We start from the raw sequence: 24,672 nt of genomic DNA, 5'->3' as shown, positions 1-24,672 counted from the left end.
AATGTAAACTTATTACTACTACAAACCTGTAAAACGGCCGGCGTTTTATACGAACATTTTTGATACATTTCTGCAGGTTTTGTGGCCATTCTGAGACATTTACAGGGGATGAGTGAATCACATTTATCAGGCAATTCCTTTTAAGTGTCGCCGCAAAGTTACTTTATAAAAAGCAATGGATCTTGCAGCAGGGAGATAAAAACTCTTGTAAGTCTCAGCTCAACTTTCCATTAACAGAACCCTTGTAAAAATGTTCAAAGGCACACAGTGTGACACCTGAACACATTGGATGTTTGCTCTGGGTTGACAGACTTCGGGCACACTTTTGTGTTTGTTTATTTGTTAACTTAGTGTCGTAAGCTCTTTGAGATGGGCTTGCGAGGGAGGGGTATCGGGGCCAGAGGCTGGGGCTGATGCCAATAAAAAGAGGGCCGCCATAGACTCCTTCAAGTGAAAGTTCGGAGGGAACAGGCAGCCCCGACCTGACCTGACGCAATGCCGACTGCGACGCGTCTGGGGACGCTGCTACTCCTGCTCGTGGCTCTCAGACCAGGACACCAAGAGAAGCTCTTCCACAGCCGGGACCACTCGGACCTGCGGCCCTTGCCACAGCACCAGGCGGAACTCGTCACAGACCTTCTGTCAGCCCAGGTAGGAGACACACCTATACAGCCCCTTCAGCTGGGAGTCCACAGGGTCAGAACAGTGCAACAAGCGGAGGAGTGGGCTGGGCAGTTGGCTACAGTGTAATTACATTAGAGCCAGGGGCTGGCCATCAATAGTACAGCCGGTGCAATGGCACAGTGTCCGAGACGTGAGAGGCCACTGCGCCCGCCCCCATTAAAGCTGTTTTTACAACCCAAGTAAGGGCCCAAGGCACCCTTGCTACCCAGTGGCCACGTTATGGATGCCAACTTGAGGTATCGGGTGTATGCAGTTGTCCATGTCCTCTTACAGTTCGCCATTTTGGAAATTGTGAATGAATGGATGTCCCTTGCAGGCCTCCATCCCTGCATGCAGAAGGATTCGAAAAATGGAATCCCGCCTCATCAGTGTAATAAGACAGAATTTAACCCCATCGAATGTTCACTTCCCGCTGCAATAGATTTGTACATATATTGCAGCGCAAAATGTAGGATGGGTCCCCAAACATTTCAGGATGTAAAAACATTGACTGCTTTGCGAACTGAGCAATGGTGCATTAGGCTAATTAATACTTTCAATGTCTCCTGGGCGAGTTCACTATGTCCTTTTAAAGCGCATTTTTTTAAATTTGCTATTTCTCAGAGACAATGACAGAGATGCTTATATTGATCAGCGCATGTACATCGTGCCACCTTGCATGGTTTGCATTCGGAGATGTCCCGGGGGTGTGATAAGCACAAGTTCCAGTACTCCCCTCATTCATAGAGGGCAGGGCTACTGAAATTATGGGACAGGGGAGGACCAAATTATGTGGCACGATTGACTACGTTATGTACCAAGAAATGGCAGAATATGAGCCCTAAAGCAGCATATTTTATGGCAGTTTTACTTTATGTTATCATTTTTACTAATGTTAACTCTTTGAGTGCAAATGTTTCACCCCATTAGTACCAATTTAACATACAAATACAGCAAGCAATAAGCAAGAGACATATGAAAGTCAACTTTTGTGAAGGGCTTTGTACTGTGCAGAAACATGTCACCACATTTTGTTTTGTAACTTTTGATCCAGTTGAACTAGATTTTTTTTTCTTTGTTATATTTTGCAGACTAGGCAGCAGACGATGAAGTATGTAGTATAAGCTGCAAATCTATAAGTAGGCGAAAAGCATTGAGGCTGCAAAATCTCCTATTTCCACTGGCCCTGGTAGAGAGATATCTGTTTTTGGTGAACACTTTCCCAAAGAGCAGTCCTGACCAGAGACAGAGTTGCTGCAGCACATGCAGGGCTCAAAAATGTTACTTGATGATGTGGATTTGGTAGCCTGTGGCATCAGAAAGAAGTCCGTGCAAAACCTCACATACTACCCTGTTATGCAAGAAGCGCTGAAGCAGCGAGAGAGCCTCTAGGCTCTCTGCCCGGCCTTCCACCGTCTTTGCAGGACCTTTTCGTAAATGGAGACCTTCTGGTTCTGAAATGGCAGCTGCACAACTGAAAGGGCGAATTTAATCCATTCGAAAGTGCGATCAGGGTGTCCAGAATTGGACCTTAAGTGTATAACTATTTATTGTTCTTATTCGGTTAATTTAGATCAAAAATGGGTGTTGCTCACTAAAGAAAGCAAACAAATAAACATCACTGCGTTGTTCAGGTATATGTTTTGGCTCTTTCTTAGTAGAGGCGCATTGCAGCGTACATTTTACTCTCTCAAGACTGTTCTATGACCTCACCAACAGCAAGGGTTCCAGAAGTATCACGACAATCATTATTATTTAGCGATGCCAAGAAGGGTTGGTAACTTTTAGTTGATAGGGTCGACGGTTCTTTGTGGGGGATTGACAGAGCAGTGAATCCTTGCTCTGCCTAATCTTACCAACTGAAAAAATAATCTTAGCTGACAAAAATAGTGAATATATTGGAGAGCGCTAACTAAGTGAATTTTTTGACAAACTTTAAAGAATGAAACAAAAACAGAATCTTTTTAATGGCTTATCTGCTTGTATGTGAATTTTAGAAACAGAATCCATTAGTGAGCACTAAACTAAGCACATGCTGTGTATGTATATATATATATATATATACATATATATATATATATATATATATTTAGGCCGAGCATGATTGCATGTTTTTTAAAATATATATACATGTTATTAATGCTTTTAGAGATATTGAACATGGCAGGCAGAGTACAGCAGACGAAAGCAACATAGTATAGAGAAATACCTATAGGAATTGGTCATGTAAACAAAATACAAATCATAGTATTATAACCTCAAATTGGAAACACGCACAAAAGAACATAAAGAATAAAAGAGATTCATAGCTGTTACGTCTATTCACCAGCAATACCATGGGTGTGTAATAATACTTTCAAGACAACTTCTAGGCTTCATAATTTATAATTGGATGCAAAGTCCTAAATTAGGCACACACGTCGTACAAGGTGTAACAAATTGCAAATGGAACGTTGAACGTCAAAAGAGAGAATAGACCCTGTGACAAAATGGGAGGATGGCCAGAATTCTGGGGATTAAGGGGGTGACTGCCAATTTAAATGAGTAATCTGGGGTCAGTGTTATTGTCATAGCACTCTCATCAGTTAGAAGCAAGGGCCAGTGTTCTTTGCATAGCTACACCTGTTGGAATGTTAAGTGTAAGAGGATCCTCTTTGCTCTCTTTAGGGGGCTTCAACACTATTGTATCTCAGCTAGTTACTAGAACATGGCTGTTTTCTAGTCTCTCCTGATTTGGAACTGCCTACTCTTTGGCTTCTACCCATCTGTGCAGCACCCCGTTCCAAAGCTCCCTTGTAAGCAGACCAACTGCCTTCCACTCCTGAGCTAACAGTCTAATGACCAGGGTAAAAACCGGGTTAATAAACCTGGTCTCGTGTTTTTTTTTTTTTTTTAAACTGGCCATCACATCCTGCAGAAACAACTTCAGTGATCCATCTATGTGTGTATTGGTTAAGCTTTGAATTCTTCATGTAACACGTTCCCTAAGGGTTGCATTTGAACGCATGCTCAAAACACGTACAGAGGATCCTCTCTGTCTGCGTGACATCTTGGGCAGCTACAAAGTATAGTGCGAAATACTCTATTTAATCAGACAGGGCCAGGGTATGGGCGGTGGATGATAACTTTGTCAGATTAATGTAAACTGAGCATTTCTTTATGCCGTTTTGGGGTAAGGTAAAGCTTTACCCCATTCCTGCCCTAATATGTCAGTGTTTAAAATTCGCTTCCTAATTGAATCCAAGTTGCAAAAGTTTGGTTTGGTCACTTGTGCCAAAATTTTGTATGGTCTTCACAATTTCACAAATGAGGGTTAGGAGGGGTTTAACAGCACACCAGAATCCACACCTCAGACACTGTGGGGACGTCTATGTCTAGTGGGCTGTTGGCACAGGAAATTGTCAGAGCCCAGACACTGTAACCGATACTCTGCCCCTTAGTCTCTGGGCATTGCTGGCAGCTGTGCCTAATGGGCACTGGGCATTAGGTGTGGTCTGCACCCGTGCCCTACGAGAGTAACCCTGCTTACAGTACAAGCTGCGCACAGGGCACAACTAATGGTCCTCTCCTTTACATCCATTACTAAGATATGCAGCTTCTTATACCTGAAAATTAGAAGAATGTCCAAGACTAAGACCCCAGATCTTACAAAACGCCCTGTTTTCAGCTTGCATGCTCCCCATGCATTCTCCCGGCCCACCCATGATTCTTATGCATCTCCCATATTCAGAATTCTGGAGCTGGGCCTTGAAGATGCCCCTTAAAAAGGATTTCTAAGTACACTTATTTGGCCATGCCCATTTCAGAGGTCCCCCCACCTTTTGCATCCCTCTTAAAGCACTGAGTTAAATCCCTTCTTTTTCCCGTATCCTTCAAAAGTTGCAGTAATTCAGTAGCACACGCAGCTTCATACAAGTTCTAAAACTGACTCTTTGGAGAGACTTAGAATTGATATTTTTATCTGCACTTTATCTTAGAACCACGTAAATATCATTTTTGCTCCATACTTTTCAGCAGGGAGCCTGAAACTGTCTTCATTTCTAAATCAAATTGCCCCACTTGTAAATATTTTGAGGTGAGGAGGTTATTTTTTGGTGTAGTTTGGTGTTGCATTTTTTACCTGTTTAACCAACGCTTCCTGCAGATTTTTACTTTTTTGCAAAGGGCACTTCGAATGATTGCTGATAGAGCAAACTCCAGTTTATTCAGTGGTGAAGACATTTTTCGAAAACAGTGGCGCACAAGTGGGAATTTTGCAGCACATTTTTTCAAAAAATGTATATTGATTAAATTGGCATATCATTGACACAAAGTAGTGTGAACGATGTAATAAAATATTGAAATACTTCAGTGCCTTTCATTGTACACAACAGTTTTGCCAGTGGCTCTGACATTCCTTTGACCACCACTTCTAGCAACCATGACCTGCTGAAATCTAGGATTGATCGTGGCTCAGTTTTTCCAGGATGCCTGTTATCAGCCGATGGCTTTCTTTTTACCAACCTCTGTATTCTGGAAATTGGAGTCAATTTGTTTACATTATTAGTCATGGTATGGCTTCGTAGAAAGCTGGACACAAGAGACACGTTCCTCGAACGACATCGAATTATCTTACAACAAAAACCACATCACAACATGGTGTATTTTATTTTTATGCTATCAAAAGGTACACAAAGTATAACCGTCCACGCAAGCAAAAAGGCAACTGAGCAATGTCATACCATTAATTTATCCTTCTCTATTGGGAGACGTTTCACTCAATCATATTCTACTGCTATTTTTTTTGTAAAATAAATCTTTGCACATGCCAAGTGGTACCCCACCCAGAAGCTATATAACAAACTTTGCCCTGAAAATGGAGCGGATTTTGCCTCAAAATCAGACCAACCTTTGACATCTGAAAGATGAAGAACTGCATTTAAATTCACTTTCATTTAGGAAGATAGCAAAAAAACAATTTGAAATTCGTTGGCTCCAAATTTCCCCCTGTTGATACCACCATTGTTTCTGTGCCCTAGTATTCAAGCCACAAAATGTTACAATTAGGTGTTCACTTGTTTTTTGCACTAATGTAAGGTTTCTGTATTGTGGACCTGGTGTCCATAGTGGCATTCCACGTCATGTGCGCTCTGCTAGAGAGGGTGATTTGTGCCCAGCACAGCTACATTCATCAAATGTATTTCGAATAGTGCTGGGCTGCGTAACAAAGAGGCCAGGGAAGAGAAAGAGTAAGAATGTGTTGCATTGTGTAGGGTGGAGCTAATTATTCGAATTTTTCTTAAAACAGCCAATCTTTGTGTCCATCTCTCTGCGGATGAGAGAGGCTAAGTCTTAGGAGCGATTACAATCATACTGTCTGTTTCTAGCCTTGGGAATGCTGTGGCATTGTCGGAGAAGCAAGTCAAGTCAATGTTTTAGTGTGGACCACTGAGGTCTTCCCTAAAGACCAATTCATTTGTTTTACTGGTAGGCGGGTGCCTTTGAAAGACCAGTAGGGCACTGAGAGATGGCTGACAGTCTTGCTTCTGTGCTAGCCTGACAGGAAGTCACCAAATATGTCGAAGCATGGTTGCCTCTACAGTGTTACAATTCTGCTGTTTCTAATTGTATAAAAGATACACGAAGTATAACCTGTCATAACTACTTTTTTTGTTTATATTCAGCAATTCCTGTCAAAATATGGATGGACAGAGCCTGTGAAATGGGAGGGAGCATCATCTGAGAAAGCTGCAGAATTACCAGGCTATGGTGACGCAAATGTCATGCAGGAAGGCGCATCCATTTCAAGGTATGGACAGGACTTCCCACCTGAACCGTTACAGGCCCCAGCTTTTGTAGAAGTGCTTAAAAAGTTTCAATCACTGAATGGCTTACCAGCCACAGGAAAACTTGATGATTCCACTATTGCGGCCATGAACAAACCACGCTGTGGAGTCCCTGACAACCAGATAGGCAAGGAATCTGCCATTCTCAAAAGCAACCCCAGCAATGTGACTGAGCAGCTGAATGGTACGTCACTGACTTCAACAACCAATCAAAATCCCGACAATGGAAATTCTCCCTCTAAAATACGAAAAAAGCGCTTCTTACAAATGTTAGCCTCACCAGTCAGGTATAATAAAGACCAGGATACCCATGGAAGCACAGGAAGAGGAGCATTTTCGAAAAGGCTACTAAAATGGAGACTAATTGGTGAAGGGTATAGCAGCCAGCTATCCATTGATGAGCAGAGGTATGTCTTCAAGATGGCGTTCAGGATGTGGAGCGAGGTCATGCCGCTGGATTTTGAAGAGGATCTAACATCCCCCATGTCACTTATAGATGTAAAGTTGGGCTTTGGAAGAGGTAAGTTGAAAGGATAGCCACACAGGCTGTCACAGGAGTTTCTAGAATCTGGACCAAATAATGAGGTGTCATCCTGCCACTACCTTCACCAGTGGTGCAGCAAGGATGCCAGGGAGCCTGGAGCTAACAAGTAATATTAGCTCCCACTCCCCTATTTTTTATAAACTGAAATACTACCATGAATTGAATGTGGCTGTATATGGTTGTCATGGAACTCTTCCTTCATTTATTATAGTGTGATTTATTGAAATACTTTGCTTCCAGTGGTCTTTTCATATGCCAAGTCTGATAGCAGATTTGGACCATTGTGGAGAGAGACACCCTCATTTCAGGAGTAGTAGTAAAGAACTTCCAATTGACTCAATATAAATATATTTTCTTGCCGAGCACACATTTCCATTTATTTTGCAGATAAAGGGAGTAAGGCACAGAGACACATAGTAAATTGCCTAGCATCACTCATTTTAATGATATTGGGAGTCTGGGATTTAAATCTAGACCCCTTTAGTTCTAAATTATAAAACTTTCTATTAGACCACATGTCATATCATATAACCATGCTCAGGAATCATAAGTACCAACCTATAGTCTTCAACATTCACTGTACGAATTGAGAACTGAAGTTTGTTTGAATTATAGCGACAAACTATTGCATTTTAAGTGATTTTCCTGTGAAATTCATTATGTATCAATTTCAATTCTACAGCTAATGTTTATCTGTTGGTACGTGTCACTGCTTCCTTGAAAGGTGAACAACATGTATTGGGCAAATCAAATAAAAGTGATAGTACTAGAAAATTATATTTAATGAACTGAAATTGATTTTTTAATGCCTAGAATTTCCTTTATTTATTGTTAAATTATGATTGTGATTTTATGTTCTGGTGAATAATTCTATACACAGCTTGTGTTCTATAGCATTCTTAAAAGGCAATGTCCTACAAGTCCAAGTAGCTGCCTTTGTTCAAACAGGTGTCATTATGGAAAGAAAAAAAACACTTGTTAGAATTTTTCCAAAAAGTGCTAAGCATTCTAGTGTTTTTTTAAGAATACTGGCATCATCGTGCATCAATGACAAATGGCACCTACTCTTAACACACACACATGTATACATAGCCTGTCTGCCTGGGGTGTAATGCAGAGTTTATTTATATGTAATCTTTGTTACTCCTATTACCAAGCTTCGTCATCACAGTACTTATTTAAAAGGTGGTCCCACATCTTTGAAAGTTCCTTTCTTGCTTTTAATCAGAACCTGATTGTGTCCTTTTTACCCAGGCAGCATATCTGCTTTGATATTCTGGCAAACTTTGCACTTGTTATCCAAGTTCTGAAGCCAGCCAAAGACAAGATAATATTGGGAGGATGAATAGGACGTGATGAAGGAAAGTAGTTAAGAGCAATGCCAATTGCTGGTAATTAATCAGGCTATTGCTTAATAACTCAATTTCTTATCCAAGGCCCTGTTTATGAGATGTGGTCAAGCAATATCAGACTGACTGGACAAGCTAAGGAACATACAAGGTCTTACTATGCTTACCACCAAGACATTGGCTTTATTCCAAAGCATTAATACGTTTCACGTTTCCAGAGTTCTGAGGACCCCAGTTTCAAACTAGGAGAAGAGCGCTCCTACCGAAAATAAGAAAACTCTGATTGGTATCCAGACTCCCCTTGGCTGCTGACAGGCAAGCAACTTGCCCTAGAAGATGCCTCCAAACCGCAGCATTGGTTGCCAGTATTCCCCTCGTGGATTACCCCTAGATACCATTTGGCAGGGGAGAGCTAGGCCAGGGCCTCATACATATGACCGCAGAAGTCTTCATCATTAACCTGAAGCCCCAGATGTGACAAAGTGGCCTTCTGGCTGCCTGAAAGCAGGTCGAACGTTCAAGGTAGTTGAGCAATCCTGAGAGGACAACAACAACAGGAGCTGAGAAGGCGTGGCATAATCCTGAGGCTTGTGAAGGGACGGCAGCATCTTTGGACTTGCATGCAGTATTTGTTCTATAAATCCAAGTATTGATCCAGATCAAACAAGTTTTCTTACAAAACAGGAAGCCTGACTCTATCACTCTTCTACCAAAAGTAATGATTACCAATATGTTTGCTTTACTAAAAAGAACTTATAGCTTTAAAAGGGTGGACCTATAAGGCTCGCAGAACTATTCAAAACCAGGGTAAAATCATGAACAAGGACTAGAGACCTAGAAGGTAGGCCGGAATTACAAAACCGACAGAGCAGCTGGCCTACCACCACCTTTCCTTCTGAGTAGTCTCCTCGGGTATCCCTTATCATCTGAATAGCTGCCCATTGCAAACTTGTGGTCGCCCGGAATAATCCAAAGCAAAACCCATCCAGGAAGACTTGAGGGGTAGAGCGAGCCCAAAGGGAGACTAGATCCAGCTTTCTTGGGAAGCACCACCCACAAAAGGCCTCACGGTGCTTACCATAAGAGTTTAATTTGTGAGAGCGTTGGTGGTGCCGGAGAATCAAAGAGAATTCTCTGGATAATCCCTGTCACTGGATATCTTTCCTCTCCACCTACACCTCCTTAGGGGCTATTTCAACCCCCTTTCAGTTCCCTCTACCTCTTCCACACATCTTTTAGCTACCCTTTCCTTTTCTTTCTCCCCCTCTTTCTGACCAGTACATTCTCACAAATTACTTAGATCCACATATTCATATGTTCTTGAAAATCCTGGAAAATGAAAACATTTGGCAAGCAGAAAGCAAGAGCTTTTGCCCTCTAAAAGGGTGCAACATGGTTCATTTTTAAGGCCATTTGTTATAATCTGGCTCCCTCTTGTTTGGCGACACAGGTAAAGCGTCAAGCAAGCTCCAGGGTCTTTAATGCAGAACTGGCTATGGTTGCTGGAGTACCAAGGCAGTTCTACAATTGGAGTAAGGTGGTCAGGGTAAAGATTTCATTAGCAACAACAAGTCTCCTCTATGAAGAATCCTACATAAGGAGTGGGATGAGGAAAAGGGTCATGGACCATGGAGCAATTACCCCTCTGCATTCTCTCAATGATGGTCATGTGGAAACATTTTGTTATGGTGAAATCACAACTTCTGGAGAATCAAATAGCATTCTCTGGCTATTCTATGTCACTGGATAATTCCCCCCTCCATCTACGCAGTGTCAGCCCCCATTCAGCCCCCTTCCATACACCTGCTAACCATTCTTCCCCTTTCATTCTTCTCCCTCCTTCTGACTAGCCCATAGTCACTTAGATCCACATTTTCATCTGTCAGTCACGAAAAATGCAAACATTTGGCAAGCAAAAAACAAGTAAACTGCAGCGGTTTTCTAAGATTTGGACATTTCCCTCTCAAATGTTTAACAAGGTTAATTTTTAAGGCATTTGTTGTAACACAGTTTATGGTTTTTAGTAAGCTGGCAGCTTTGAGCAGCTCTGTGAGTCCTTTTTTGGTCTTTCTTGTATTCATAATTCACTTAGCTGGTTACTGCACTGAGTTGTCCATTCTGAGATATTGTATTTAAAGTTTATAGTATTGAGCAGGCATAGATTAGAGGTAGAAGTGGTGGAGGGATCTGTTGGGATGGGCTATGGTAACATTATCCCAAATCTGATTGTCATTGTGACATACCAAGAAGTGTCCATGGTATGTAGCTAGTCAGGACCTGCAGTGGTGGACTAATCAGAGACCTCCTTTGTCAGTGGTATGTGATAGATCTCTTCAGTTACTCCACGCCTGATCAGATAATGGGTGGTTTATTGCTGTGGAATAGTACACTAGGTGATGGACACGACCTTTAGCAGTTTTCTCTTGTGTGAGTGTAAGAAAGTCAAGCAGTGAAGGGAATTATTAGGCAGTCTGTATGAAATACAATTGAATGTGACTTCAGAATGTTCTATTTTTAGGTTGGGGTATATATTATATAGCAATTGCATTATTTAACACTTACTACCCCAGACAAGGCAATGTTGTGCTTTATGTTGGGCAGTATGCTGCTCCAGGACCCAGAGTAAGTGTTTCTGTAGTTTTGTGGGCTTTCGTGATTAGTCTTGTGCTCTACCAAAGCCATTCCATGCCTTTATTCCAGTTTCTATGTGGTTGATTACATAAGTAGGGATTTAGGTGTCATATTTAGTGGGAGAGCGGGATCTAAGACTTTCATGCATCGGTTGGCGGGATTAATAAGCGAGCTATAGGTGATTAGTTATTGCTAGGGTGCAGGGGTATGGCATTTAAACGAAAGGTTGGGACTTTTGAAGTAAGATGTGGGCAATTTGCAGAGGTACAATAATAGGGATTAAGGTAAACATGCATGTGACAGAGTAGAACATGCTCAAAGAGAAGGGGGATGCAGTGGATGGAAAGGAAAGAGAGGGTCATTTGAAGGAAAAGGAGAGTCAACAATTGGAGGTTTGATTTGTTGTCTTGAAGGGTAATGAGTGGACATGAATATTTCTAAATTCATGTCTAAAAATGGTCATCTTTAATAAATGTTAAAGTGTGATGATATAATTTGATGTTGTACATGCAAACTCTTCTGTATTTTTTGAATTTGGGCCTTTAATATATTTTATATGGTGTTTGTGTCATAGTTTGGGTGCCAAACATTTTCAGGGTGAGGCTCGTGCAAAGGCTCTTAGTTCCTGTTGACTTTCTTTGTTAATTTGTGTGTTCGCCTGCCTCTCCCCCTCACAGAGACAGAGCACAGGCAGGCTAATCCCCTCCCCCAGTGTGGGAGCAAAAGCCATGAGCACTAGTTCTTGAAACTAGTCTGTACATTTCCATAATGTAATGAAAACCTTCTTTCTTTTTCAGAAAGAATAACATTGGTTCGACATTGTATTTATTATGAGTGAAGCATTTGCTAGATTAACTAGCAGGGGTGTAGCTTCCAGGAGGAAGGGGGGAGAGGGTGTTTACACCACCCTAACAAAATACAAGTATTTTGTGATAAATAGTTGGGTGCAGGTGCTTTCAGTCGGGTATGGTGAGGTGTCTGTCGGATTTCACCATGAATTTTTACCTCCCTCTCGTTTTTTTAAAAGACTTCAAAAATGTTGGTTTTTTTCACAAAATAATGCGCTTTCTCTTACTAAGTACCTACCAATACTCATTCCTCTCCCTTTCCGCAGCCCCTAAGCCCCTCTCCTGCGCCCTGCTTGTTATATAATGTATTTTAACATCCTGTGCCAGCGTGATTGTCGGGAAATGTAGATTTTCCTAGTTTATGACGGAAAGTCTTAATTTTATTAAAGACACGGAGGCGAGTATTATGCGTTTCTTCTCTTGCTTTATTTATACAGCAGCAGTCAAGAAGAACCACAAATCCCATGAGGCTTAAAACAAACAGCCAATGGGATTGAAAAAGTAGTATGCTAATATAACAACCAATAGGAACGACCCTATACCATTATGACGTCACTTGACTGCAAGCAGCCCTCTTTTCTTGCGAATAGTTAATCATTGAAAAATAATGGAAATAGAGAACAAAGGATAAACAATGCCATGAGAAAAGCAAAAACATCAGAACAAAAGTCCAGAATTCTGTAGAGATAGGGATGTTTCCTGAAGTCCGAGGGATATGATTCCAGACTTGACGTGAGTGGGAGTTCCACGTGATGCCAGGAGGTCCAATTAGGATGTAGGTTGCGTAGTTGTAGCAGGTGCTGGAAAGAAGGGAGGGAAAAAACACCAAGCTAATCCGGAGGTGGGATAATACTCGCCTCCGTGTCTTTAATAAAATTAAGACTTTCCGTCATAAACTAGGAAAATCTACATTTTATGACAAGACCGGAGGCTCCTATTATGCGAGTTTAAAGCATATTAACTACATTTAACGACATATTATCAACAGGTTTGCAATAGAAAAGTCGAAAGGTATTATCATTGGACCAGTCTGCAGACTTGAGAATATCCTCCAAACGAGAACCTGCCCAGAAGGCCTTGGAAGCCATAGCCCCTCTGGCAGAGTGAGCTCCAAAAGTGGAAATATCTATGCCCGCTAAGGACATGATCAATCTAACCCAACGTGCTAAGGTAGCTGATGAAACCGGGTTATGAGGTTTCCTGAAAGAAATAAGAAGTTGGGAAGAGGATGTTCTCAACTCTGCAGTTCTTTGTTCATAAACTTTGAGACATTGGCCCACACATAACTTCGGATGTTGAGGGAAATAAGGATAGAAAACTGACGATAAATTGGTTTTGGTACGTCGGACAACCGAGAACAACACCCCCGAAGGAGTGAATTGGCGGTTGGAGACGTCCAATGCCTTGACATCCGAAAGACGTTTAATAGAAATTAAACATAATAACATTGTAAGTTTGGCAGATAACATTTTTAGTGATAAAATTGAGTTGTCTGGTAAAGAGTTCAAATACTTTAGAACAACATTAACATCCCACAAGTTATTGTACTTTGGTAGAGGAGGTTTGGAAAATTTTACTCCCTTTAGTAATCTGCATACCAGCGGGTGTTCGCCGACCGGTTTCCCATTGACGTGTGTATGGTTAGAGGAAATAGCTGATCTGTAAAGGTTGATAGTACGGAAAGCTTTGCCTTTGCTGGCTTCTGCCGCTAGGAAATTTACTATAAATATTATATCTGTTGAAAAGGGATTAATGTGCCTTCCCAAACACCAGCCGCTCCATAAAGACCAGGCTGCCTTGTATGCTTTCTTGGTACCAGGTGCCCAGGAATTTGCGATGTATTGAGAAGCTTCTGACGAAATGAAAGGGATAGTTTGGGAATTCCTGAAATCTTCCAGGCGGATAGAACAAGGAGATTGTCCGAAATGAGGGGGTGAGGACAATGCAGAGGGTCTAGGAGTAAGTCTGGGAAGGGTTGTATCAACAGGGGAAAATCCACTGAAAGTTCCAGTAAGGTAGGGTACCATACCTGGGATTGCCAAAACGGAACTATGAGAATAAGAGAGGCCTGTTGACGTCTGGCTTGTGCTAAGACTCTGTTGATCATGATAAAAGGGGGAAAGGCGTAATTGAGCGCATGAGACCAATCTTGCAAGAAAGCATCTGATGCTAAGGCTAATGGATCTGGACGCCAACTGTAAAATCGAGGAAGCTGTGTGTTGAGACGGGATGCAAAAAGGTCTATGGAGAGCGGACCCCATAAGGATTGTATCCTGTGGAACACTGAAGGATGGAGTTTCCAATCGCTGGAGTCTCGAAGATGACGAGAATTCCAGTCTGCCACTGAATTCAGGGCTCCTGGAAGATATTCTGCATGAACCGAAAGATGGTTTGTAAGGCAAAATTCCCCAAAACTCTTGGCCAAATCCGCAAGAGGTTTGGACCTTGTACCTCCGAGATGATTTATGTACCTGACTGCGGATACATTGTCCATTCTGAGAAGGATTGCACAATGTACCTTGTGTTTTGCCAGGCTTCTGATTGCAAAGGAGCCGGCAAGCATCTCTAAACAATTGATGTGCAATTTGGACTCCTCGATAGACCATGTACCCCCAGTCGAGATGGGACCACAACGGGCCCCCCAGCCTAGATGGCTTGCATCGGATTCTAATACAAGATCTGGGGCTGACGGAAATATACTTTTCCCGTTCCAAGCATCTAAATGGTCTATCCACCACTGAAGCTCTGTGCGAGATTCGAGATCTAAGGGTACGAGGTCGGAATAAGACAGCCCTTTCCTTAAGTGCTGGATCTTTAGCCTTTGGAGTGATCGGTAATGGAGGGGACCTGGAAATATCGCTTGGATGGAAGAGGAAAGCAGACCTACTATTCGTGCTAAAGTTCTGAGAGATATGAGTGAAGTGCGAAGAATCTGAAGAATTTCCGACTTTATGGATTTTATTTTCGTTGTAGGAAGAAGAAGAGTAGCGGAAATGGAATTTATTTGGAAACCCAGAAATTCTAGAACTTGGGAGGGAGTTAGGAGAGATTTTTCTCTGTTTATTATGAAACCGAGGTCCTCTAAGAGAGAACAAGTGATCTGCAAATGGAGTAGTAGAGTTTGGGGAGACTGATTCATGATGAGGATGTCGTCTAAGTAGATTAGGAGCCTTATACCCTGAGCCCTTAGATGAGCAACTACGGGCTTGAGAAGCTTGGTAAAACACCAAGGGGCAGACGATAGACCGAAGGGTAGAGAGGTAAAGTGATACGTTTGATCTAACCATAGGAACTGTAGAAATTTCCTTGACTCTGGATGTACGGGAACCACTAGGTAAGCGTCCTGAAGGTCCAGTCTGACCATCCAATCGTATTGGAGAAGTATATCTCTGAGATGAAGAATTGTCTCCATTTTGAAATGTCGGTACACCACAAATTGATTGAAATGTTTTAAATTGATGACCGGACGCATCTTTTTGTTTTTCTTTTGAACCAGGAAAATTGGGCTGATAAATCCCAAAGGATGAGGACGAGTGATTGAAATCGCTTGTTTTTGTAAGAGTGCGTTTACCTCGGTAGATATCAAGTCTTTCATTTCCGCAGAGAAATGAGGAAAAGGGGGGAGAAATGTTTGCACCGGAGTAGAGTAAAGCTCTATGTTGTAACCTTGGACTGTGTTTAGAACCCATACATCTGCTGTAATTGTTAACCAATTTGAAAGAAAATGGGAAATACGACCCCCAGTTGGAAGGAGAGCAACTTGAGGGCTTACCTGTAGGGTTGGAGGTTCTAGTATGTCTGAAGGACCTGGCACGATAACCTCTGCCACGTTGGGGGTAGAATTGAGGTCTGAAGTCTTGTTGGTAGGTATTATAATACGCTCTGGAGCCTTGATTGGAGAAACCACGGCCGGTAAAGCGACCCCTGCCTCTACCGGCCCTGGCAAAAACCCGTTGATTAAACATCTTCCTCATAGATTGTTGGGCTTTGTCCAGCGAGGTAAAAGTGGCTACATACTTGCCGAGGTCCTTTATGAAGGAATCCCCGAACAGTTGTCCCTCAGTATGGATCTGAGGATGTACAGTCGCCAAATTAATTAATTTAGGGTCCAATTTGATCAGAAGACCTTTACGTCTCTCATGAATGAAAGCGGAATTCGCATTTCCTAAAAGACAAATAGAACGTTGAACCCACAATGAAAGCTCTTCCGGGTCCAAAAAGGTTCCCTCCAGTCTGGCCGACTCCACCATATCAAAAATTCTCGTTAATGGGCCAATTGTATCGAGGAGTTTGTCCTGGCAGGACGACCACGCTTTGTCTACCCCTTTGCGGGGGTCCTTGCCTTGCTTAGTAAAGAAGGTTAACATCTGTTGGTCGATGACAGGGGTAGTTGTTGCCCTGTGTGGAAGCACCGGACGTGGACATTCCGATTTTAGTTTGTTTCTAATTTGCTTATCAAGGGGGGAAAATAACTTTTGCGCCACATAATCCCCCACATGTTCAGCTGGGAACCATTCTGTAGAGTTGGGGTGTAAAATGTGGGAGGGATCGAACATAGGTAAGCCTTCTGCATCCAAGAGGGGGGGAACCGAGGAAACTTTGGGTTTCTTTGGAGGGGGAGGATTGAAAGAATCATCATGATCCTTATCTGAAACGTAGTAGTCTGAATCAGCGTCAGGCAAATCCTCATCAGTGTCTGGAGCAGAGGTCGTAGGAATAGAAGGGGGAATATTATGTTGTTTGGACTTTCTCTTTAAAAATGGTCTGGAAGCCATATTATTATACTCCTTGGCAGGAGCCGTGGGAGGAACCGCGTCCTCTGTCATGTGTGAGTTAAACTCACTCTCCGTTTGAGTCGAACCCGAGGGGTTGACAGGCAGGCGTTGACTGCATTCCCCCGCAGTCTGGGCCGAAGATTTAGACAATAAGTTGGCAAAATTTGATTCCAAGTTCTTTGATAGTTTTTGAATGGATGACTGCATTGCCTGTTTAACAGAAGTTTTAATAAAATTGCGCAGTTCATTCCTTATTTCCTCTACACTGGAAGCACTATGTTCCGTTGGTGAGGAATTGGGTTCCATTATAAAGGAAAATATAGTATTAAATTGTTAAAGAACAAATGTCAATGAAATATAAAGGGAAAATGTAAATAATCACAAAAGGTTAACACCCAGGCAACCGGGGGTTAATAAAAAACTAAGTTGACTTGGAGCCGAAAAACTCCTCCTACTTCAGGGCGGGACCGAGTGACAAGCCGTATGAGGCTGCGTGAAGCTGGTGAAGAGCCGGAGTCGTCTGAACAACTCGACAGGTAAGAGCGGTGTCTCAGAGGTATTCCTCGCGTCAGGGGAGAAACCAGAATAACGGTCACTTCCCAGACGCGAGGGAAACTCCTCTGGAATGTTGCGCGAAGAAAACGTTAGGTTTCGCGGCCCGGGAGCAGCACGACGTTGCACCCTGGAACCGGGAAGAGGACGCGAGCGCACAGCAACGCGCTAGAATCAATGCGGCAACATGCCGTCAACAAAATATGATATCGGAAAACAATTACCTTAAGAAATACAGATAAACATGTTAAACTATCATAAAGTCATGAGAGAAACATTGGTATGAACTTATCTTGACTGCAGCAGCAAGAAAAGAGGGCTGCTTGCAGTCAAGTGACGTCATAATGGTATAGGGTCGTTCCTATTGGTTGTTATATTAGCATACTACTTTTTCAATCCCATTGGCTGTTTGTTTTAAGCCTCATGGGATTTGTGGTTCTTCTTGACTGCTGCTGTATAAATAAAGCAAGAGAAGAAACGCATAATAGGAGCCTCCGGTCTTGTCATAAAATCTGAAACGATCATACTGACCAAGCTGCGCCCCTGTGAACTGAACGCTCTCCCCCACCGCTCCCCCTGGGCACGCATTCATGGTTGGGCCTCCTTACCTCATTATAGTCAAAGCCCAAATAGGACGCTTTTGGCAATTCACTGAGCTCGTGGTAATACCTGGCTCCCGTGGCCCCAATGACAACAGAAATCTCTGCATTCTCGTATTTACAGTTTTACTTTCCTGTCATAAATTCAGTCCTATATGTTAGCTGGCAGGAGCCCCGTGTCATAATAGTCAATGTAAGTAAATCTTTTTTCAGCAAAAGAAGTAAGACAGCTAGGAACTGTAATTCACTTTTCACATAAGTATACCAGCAAGCTTAGCGTTGCTAGATGAAAATCCAGGAACGTGTGAAAGTCACTCCTAACTTCGACCCAGTTGACAACTATACCCAAAGTCATAGAATAATTTCGAAACAGTAAACAGGACTGGGCGAAGCGCTGAGGCCTGACACGAGAGCGGCACATGCGATCTCTGGCGTGCCACACAGGCGCTGGAGCTTTCTCACAATGCAGCACATCAGTCTAATCGTGCCCTGTCGTGCCATCACTCAGCCTGCCAAACAAACATCTGCGCCACAGAAAAACGCAGATGGCAGCACAATTGCTGCAAGAATAAAACCCGGCTCTCAGACAGGTGAAGACTGTTTACAACACCTGCGCGATGAGCAATTACCGTAATAAAGGAGTTACGGCCTACCGACGGAATGCACAACACACGTCGGCAGGCCAGCCAGCCTCGTGATGATGGAAAGTGCGGCTTCCTAATGACATAAAATCAAGCAGACTGAGAGAACAGGTGGCACTTTCAAATCAGATTATCGCCCTGCGCATAAAGTGGCCTCGCGCGCTCCAGTGCGTAAAGCGCCAAGACTATCCAAAACAGGCGGAGGTACGTGTGTTTTTAAACACCGCAGCGGGCAGAGCATGGTGCCCAAACCATTTCTATTTCTGTTATAGCTGGTTTGTCCGAATTTTGATAAATGTACATTTGAGGTTCCTCACAATGAGCCCACATCCTTATTTAAGACATGTAAAAGCAATGTATGCATATAGTGTTGTGGTCTGAAATACGATTGGCTAGAATCCTTGCATCTGAACACATGATCAGGTAATTGTGCGCTTAATGCTATTTTATAGCGCATGAAATAAATACATTGAGTACCATATTACGATGTTAAAAGTACGAATGGATGTGTTAGCCATGAGTGACGTGGCATTTTAACACCACAGCCCTATATCATGGGAAATCTGCCTTTGCATCAGATAAATGTCAACTGGTCCGATTTTCTGCCCGTCCTGTTTTTTGTAACTTGCAACATTGAGAATCGGGGAGTTTTCATATATACGTGTGTGTATATATATATATATATATATATATATATATATATATATATATATACATGTTTTGCTTTCCCTTGTAAACATGGGTCTACGGGTCCCAGAGTGCTCGCGGGTGCTTGTGGTTTAAAAATAAGGATTGTCTTAAATTTAATCTCACACACGGATTACTTGACAGCAAAATATTAGCCTGCTACTTAGAAAGTGAAATTTAATAATATGTAAACAGATAACTTTCACCAACAGAAAGTCCACACATCCAGTAAGTAAATTCGTACTTTGAAACATAATGCAAACATTGCCCAATCACAGAGAAGAGTTGGAAAAAGATGAAAACTAATCAGCGGTTTAGATCCCGATTACGGGACCACTGAAACATTTATCGCGACCAATGTATTCTGACACCGCAGGGTTCGAAATTTATCGGGTGGGCAAATAGCTCCCAGGGATGGTTATCGCCTGATAAATGGGGCATCACACAGAGACGGCCAAGCCTCTGAAGGCTCGAGCCAAGTGCCTGGCTTTGGCTCAGCTCATCTTGACACTTCGAGCCCCAAAGCAAACCGAGCTTTTGTGTGGCTTCTGCGTGCAACCGGCGCTCTAACCTCAGGCTCCAAGAATACAGGACAGAGCCGTAGGACTGAAGGCTGTAGCACTAGTGAAAGAGGCAGGCTGCTACTGAATGGATTTCACAAACGTGAAACCAGAAAAACTGGGATCAATCTCGGCTTCCCCGTTAGACCAAACTGTGTGAGTCTACGAAATATTTTATTGCACCGAGCCCCTTTTTTCTCATCCTCATTATTGCATCTCAGAGCATCTTGCAGTTAGTGGGTTCATGATGTCCCTGTGCAAAAGCCCCTCTCGTGTTTGATTTACTAGACTATGGTGTTGCTCCATGTGTACTAAGCATCTATGCCACATATATGACAGCCGATTTGGTTCTTAGTTCACTAATGACCTTGTAGTCAGGGTGGTGGGGCCAGCATGACTTTTATTAAATGCCTCAGTGCAGTGATATATTCTGATGCACTAAGGTAAAATGTTTACGCATATATACGTTTTTAATTTTGGAGGGGCTTTATCATATTTTACTTGATTATTTTTTTTAGCTGAAGGGTGAGAGATACCCAATTCAGAGATGGAGATCTCTCCACTGAGTAGGCATCCTCCACCAAGGTATCAGATCTTTCCTGATCTGGCAGGCTGGTTCCTATGACAATTAGTGGTCATTAGGTCATGCCTGCGTGAGCAAGTGCTAGCTCATGCACTGTCGCTTGTGAGAGATTGTGTTCTTCAAGGGGTGTAGAGTCTGCTTATTGCTTATCATTTGTGTGCTTCATTGTCACTCTCAGTTGCTACCTTCTATGTAGGCAGCACCAGTTGGCTTCACTTCCTCTTCCGTCGGCTAAAGCGCGGACCAAATCCCGATTGCTTCATGTAGATTATAGTCCTACTGCTGCTGTCGCTGTGATTGAGGTACAATTTTTTTAATGATTTTCTTGCTTCTTGGCTTGGAGCCTTCCCATTGCTTACAATTGTGGGCTTCATTTCACTCTCAATTAGCTGCCTTCTAATTGGGCGTTGCAAGCCTGTTTCGGTTGGTGCATGTACCAAATCAATATTGTTTCATGTCGATTACGGTCCTTCTGCTGCGAGTGCTGTGGTTGAGGTCATATTTTTTTTTAGTTTTCATGCTTCTCCCCCCAACCTCCTGCTTGGGTTGCCTTGCCCACCCCAATCTGTGTGGCTTCTTCCCCTATCACCCTCTGCTTACTTTGCCTCTTCCCCTCCCACCGCTTCCCTGTTGTTTCTTCTCTTCTTCCCTTACTCCATCCATGTTGTTTCTTTCCCTCCAACCTCCATTCATGTTGTTTCTTCCCCTCCCACCCGGCCCGTCCATGAGGCTTCTTCCTTTCACCACCAGCCCCATCCATGGGGCTTATTCACCTCCCACCAGCCTCGTCCATGGGGCTTATTCGCCTTCCACCCGCTCTTTCCACGGGGCTTATTCCCCTCCCACCCGCCCCCTCAATGGGGCTTATTCCCCTCCCACCCACCCCATCCATGGGGTTTATTCCCCTCCCACCCGCCACATCCATGGGGCTTATTGCCCAATCACCCCTGCACCCATGGGGCTTATTCCCCTACCACCTCTTGTCTATGTGGGTTCTTCTCCTCCCACCATCCTGCCCATGTGGCTTATTCCCCTCCACTGTCTATGTGGCATCTTCCCCTCCCACCCCCTTGTCAATGTGGCTTCTTTCCCTCCCACCCCCCCAATTAGCTTCTTCCCCTCTTACCCCCATCCATGTGTCTTCTTTCTCTCCCACCACCTGTCCATGTTGCTTCTTCCCCTGCCACTCCCACTCATGTGGCTTCTTCCCCTCCCACCCCTGTCCATGTGGATTCTTCTCCTCCAACACTGCCGACAATGTGGCTTCTTACCCTCCCATCCCCGTCCAAGTTGCTTCTTCCCCTCCTACTCTCTTATCCATGTGGCTTCTTCCCCTCCCACCACGTTTATGTGGATTCTTCCCCTCCCACCCCCGTCCATGTGACTTCTTACCCTCCTATCCCCATGGTTTCTTATCCTCACACCTCCCATCCATGTGGCTTCTTCCTCTCCTGCCCTCCTGCCCATGTGGCTTCTTCCCCGCCGACCTCCGTCCATGTGGCTTCTTCCTCTCACAACTCCCCGTCCATGTGGCTTCTTCCCCTCCGATTCCTATCCATGTGGCTTCTTCCCCTCCGATTCCAATCCATGTGGCTACTTCTCCTCCCACCCCCCGTCCATGTGACTTCCTCCCCTCACAACCCCCCAACAAAGTGGCTTCTTTCCCTCACACCCCCACCCATGTCGCTTCTTCCCCTCCCTCCCATCCATGTGACTTATTTCTCTTCCACCACCTGTCCATGTGGCATCTTCCCCTGCCACCCCCATCCATGTTGCTTCTTCCCCTCTCACCCCTGTCCATTTGGATTCTTCCCCTCCCACACCACCGACAATGTGGCTTCTTACCCTCCCATCCCCGTCCAAGTTGATTCTTCCCCTCCCACTCCCTCCACGTTCATATGGCTTTTTCCCCTCCCACCCCTGTCCATGTGGATTCTTCCCCTCCCACACTGCCGTCAATGTGGCTTCTTACCCTCCCATCCCCCATCCATTTAGCTTCTTATCCTCACACCTCCTATCCATGTGGCTTCTTCCTCTCCTGCCCTCCCACCCATGTGGCTTCTTTTTTTCACAGCTCCCCGTTTCTGTAACTTCTTTCCCTCCAAGCCCCTCGGCCATGTGGCTTCTTCACCTCCCATCCATGTGGCTTCTTCCTTTTTCATCCCCCCCATCCATGTGGCTTCTTCCCCTCCCACCCCCGTCCATGTGGCTTCTTCCCCTCCCTCCCCTGTCCATGTGACTTCTTCCCCTCACAACCCCCCAACGAAGTGGCTTCTTTCCCTACTACCCCCATCCATGTTGCTTCTTTTCCTCTTACCCCACTTCCTTGTGGCTTCCCGCCCTGCCACCACCACTGTCCATGTGGCTTCTTCACTTGTCACCCACCCACTGTTTGTGTGGCTTCTTCCCCTCCCCATGTCTGTTTCGCTTCCTCTCCTACCACTCCCCTCCATGTTGCTTTTTACCTGCCCCAACCGTTATAAGGAAACAAAAAAGTACATTGACACAGCCAGCGCTGGCCACTTCATAACATTTATTTTATATTTTTACTGTCCTGGTGTCTATCCCACTAGCCCTCTAGTTGTGCACCTCTACCGAACTGGCAAAGCCAATAGCATGCCCATAGACAAAACCAATTGGCTTTGTCAGTGTGTGTTTTGAATGCAGCAGTAGTTAATAAAGATAAGTGGGTGGGGCCTCTACCTTGGTAATATGGGGATTATATGACACAAAACCAATGCCGATATAATTAGTTATTGAGCTTTAGATGCCTGGCAAGATGCAAATAACTTCCCTAAGCTTTACTATATTCATATTCTGAGCAAAGAATAATCGTGTTTCACCTCGTTGTTATTTTGCCCTGCAGTAAGGAGTCTAATCTTTGGAAAAATGGTTTCTTCTTTTTAAATAAAAGCTGCTTTTGTAGTGCATCCTATTGTTTATCGATATATATTCACTTAAAAAATCAAAGGTTTCAGGGACGCTATAGTTAGGTTCACATGTTAAGCATACAAAACCATAGAAATTCATCTGTTCTAGTTAGTTATCTCAAGTAACCATAACTTGTGCCATAAGGTAAGTATAACTTGCACTCTTGCCATGCACAGTTTTTTCGTGAAAACTTTTACTGCAAAAATTACATTGATATTATCAATGATGTTATCAAAGATGTCATGAGTGCTGTAATTTGTGTGGTAATTAGCAGTACATGGCAAGTTATAGTTACCTTAGGGCACGAGTTATAGTTTTTTGAGATAGCTCTAAAAGGTGAATTTCTATGTTTTTGTGCAGTTAAAATGTGAGCCTAACTATAATGTGTCTGTAACCTTTGTTTTTTTAAAGTGAATTTCCATGTTGGTTTTTAAATACTGTTTCCTAACTACAACATCCCTGTAGCCTTTGTTTTTTTCAGTGATTTTTTTTTATTTTTTTAACCTAAAGTAATTTTCATTACTATTTGTTTATCCAACTACAGCAGCGCACGACCTTTGACCAGGCACGTCGGCGGTTGGTAGCAGCAGCCAACCCCTATAACCACCCAGCCCGCACCGCCCACAGTCTTTGGGCATGTGTAGTGGGGGTTGGCTGTAGGGCCTGGCCACAGACCAGGCCCTGTTGCCAAGCCCCTATAATCACCCATCTCTGTGCCATGCACAACAAGGGTTGGCTATAGGGCTTGTAGCCAGGCCCTATGGCCACTCCCTATAACCAGCCAACCCTGCGTACGGCCTTTGGCCGCAGGGCCTCCCTTGTGGCCAAGCCCCTATAACCACTCGGCCATGCGCAGCAGGGGTTAGCCGCAAGGCCTGGCCGTGCAAGCACCGAGAGGAAAATTGAGAGAGGAAGGAGAGAGAGAGCGCTTCTAGGCTTTGATGAATGCGCGGCCCCCCTGCATATCACTTTACATTGGCCACAGGGAGGTGCCGGTCCCTCTGGCACCTCCCCTACATTAACACAAGCATTTTGCCCAGTGGGGTGCTGTCCCTGGGGTATTGGGGGGCCGCACTCCCCCTGCATGCAATCTAATAGTCGTCTCAGGGAGGTGGCGGTCCCTGGAGTTTCAACAAGCCCAAGAGGGCGCCCCGTGGGCCCCCTCCTTATTTTTGGCATGCCCCCAGGAACTGGTCCACCCAGAGGCTTCAGTAAAAGAAAAGGGCGGGAAACCGCCTGTGTTTTTTTTTTATGTCAAAAATCTGCGGATCCGGATCACCTGATTTTGTCTGAGGTTTTAAAAAAAAAAAATGCTTTTTAACCCTGGCGGGGCCCCTCTGGGACCCCCTTCCACAGGTAAGGGATCAGGGTGTCACTACCATGGCCCCTTTTAATTTTTTTGAACTTCTTTGCTGAAGCTGAGTCCCATGATGACCGCAAACACTTCCTGGTTGGAGTGTTGGCAGCCAATCAGATATCAGCAC

General features: G+C 43.9%; 1 protein-coding gene across 1 annotated transcript in view; it reads left to right on the top strand.

The window, feature by feature from the left end:
- Positions 1–458: 458 nt before the first annotated feature.
- The window catches only part of MMP21 (matrix metallopeptidase 21), a 63,475-nt gene continuing 39,261 nt past the window's right edge, over positions 459–24,672 (top strand). The window contains exons 1-2 of the mRNA XM_069239696.1: positions 459–651; positions 6,327–7,008. Of these exons, the coding sequence (XP_069095797.1) occupies positions 496–651; positions 6,327–7,008 (838 nt within the window). The 5' untranslated portion in view covers positions 459–495. The remainder of the gene's footprint in view (positions 652–6,326; positions 7,009–24,672) is intronic.

This window comes from Pleurodeles waltl, chromosome 6, assembly GCF_031143425.1.
Source record: "Pleurodeles waltl isolate 20211129_DDA chromosome 6, aPleWal1.hap1.20221129, whole genome shotgun sequence".
NCBI classification, from domain to species: domain Eukaryota; kingdom Metazoa; phylum Chordata; class Amphibia; order Caudata; family Salamandridae; genus Pleurodeles; species Pleurodeles waltl.
Note: the sequence above shows the minus strand (reverse complement) of the source record. Positions and strands in the feature narration are given on the sequence as shown.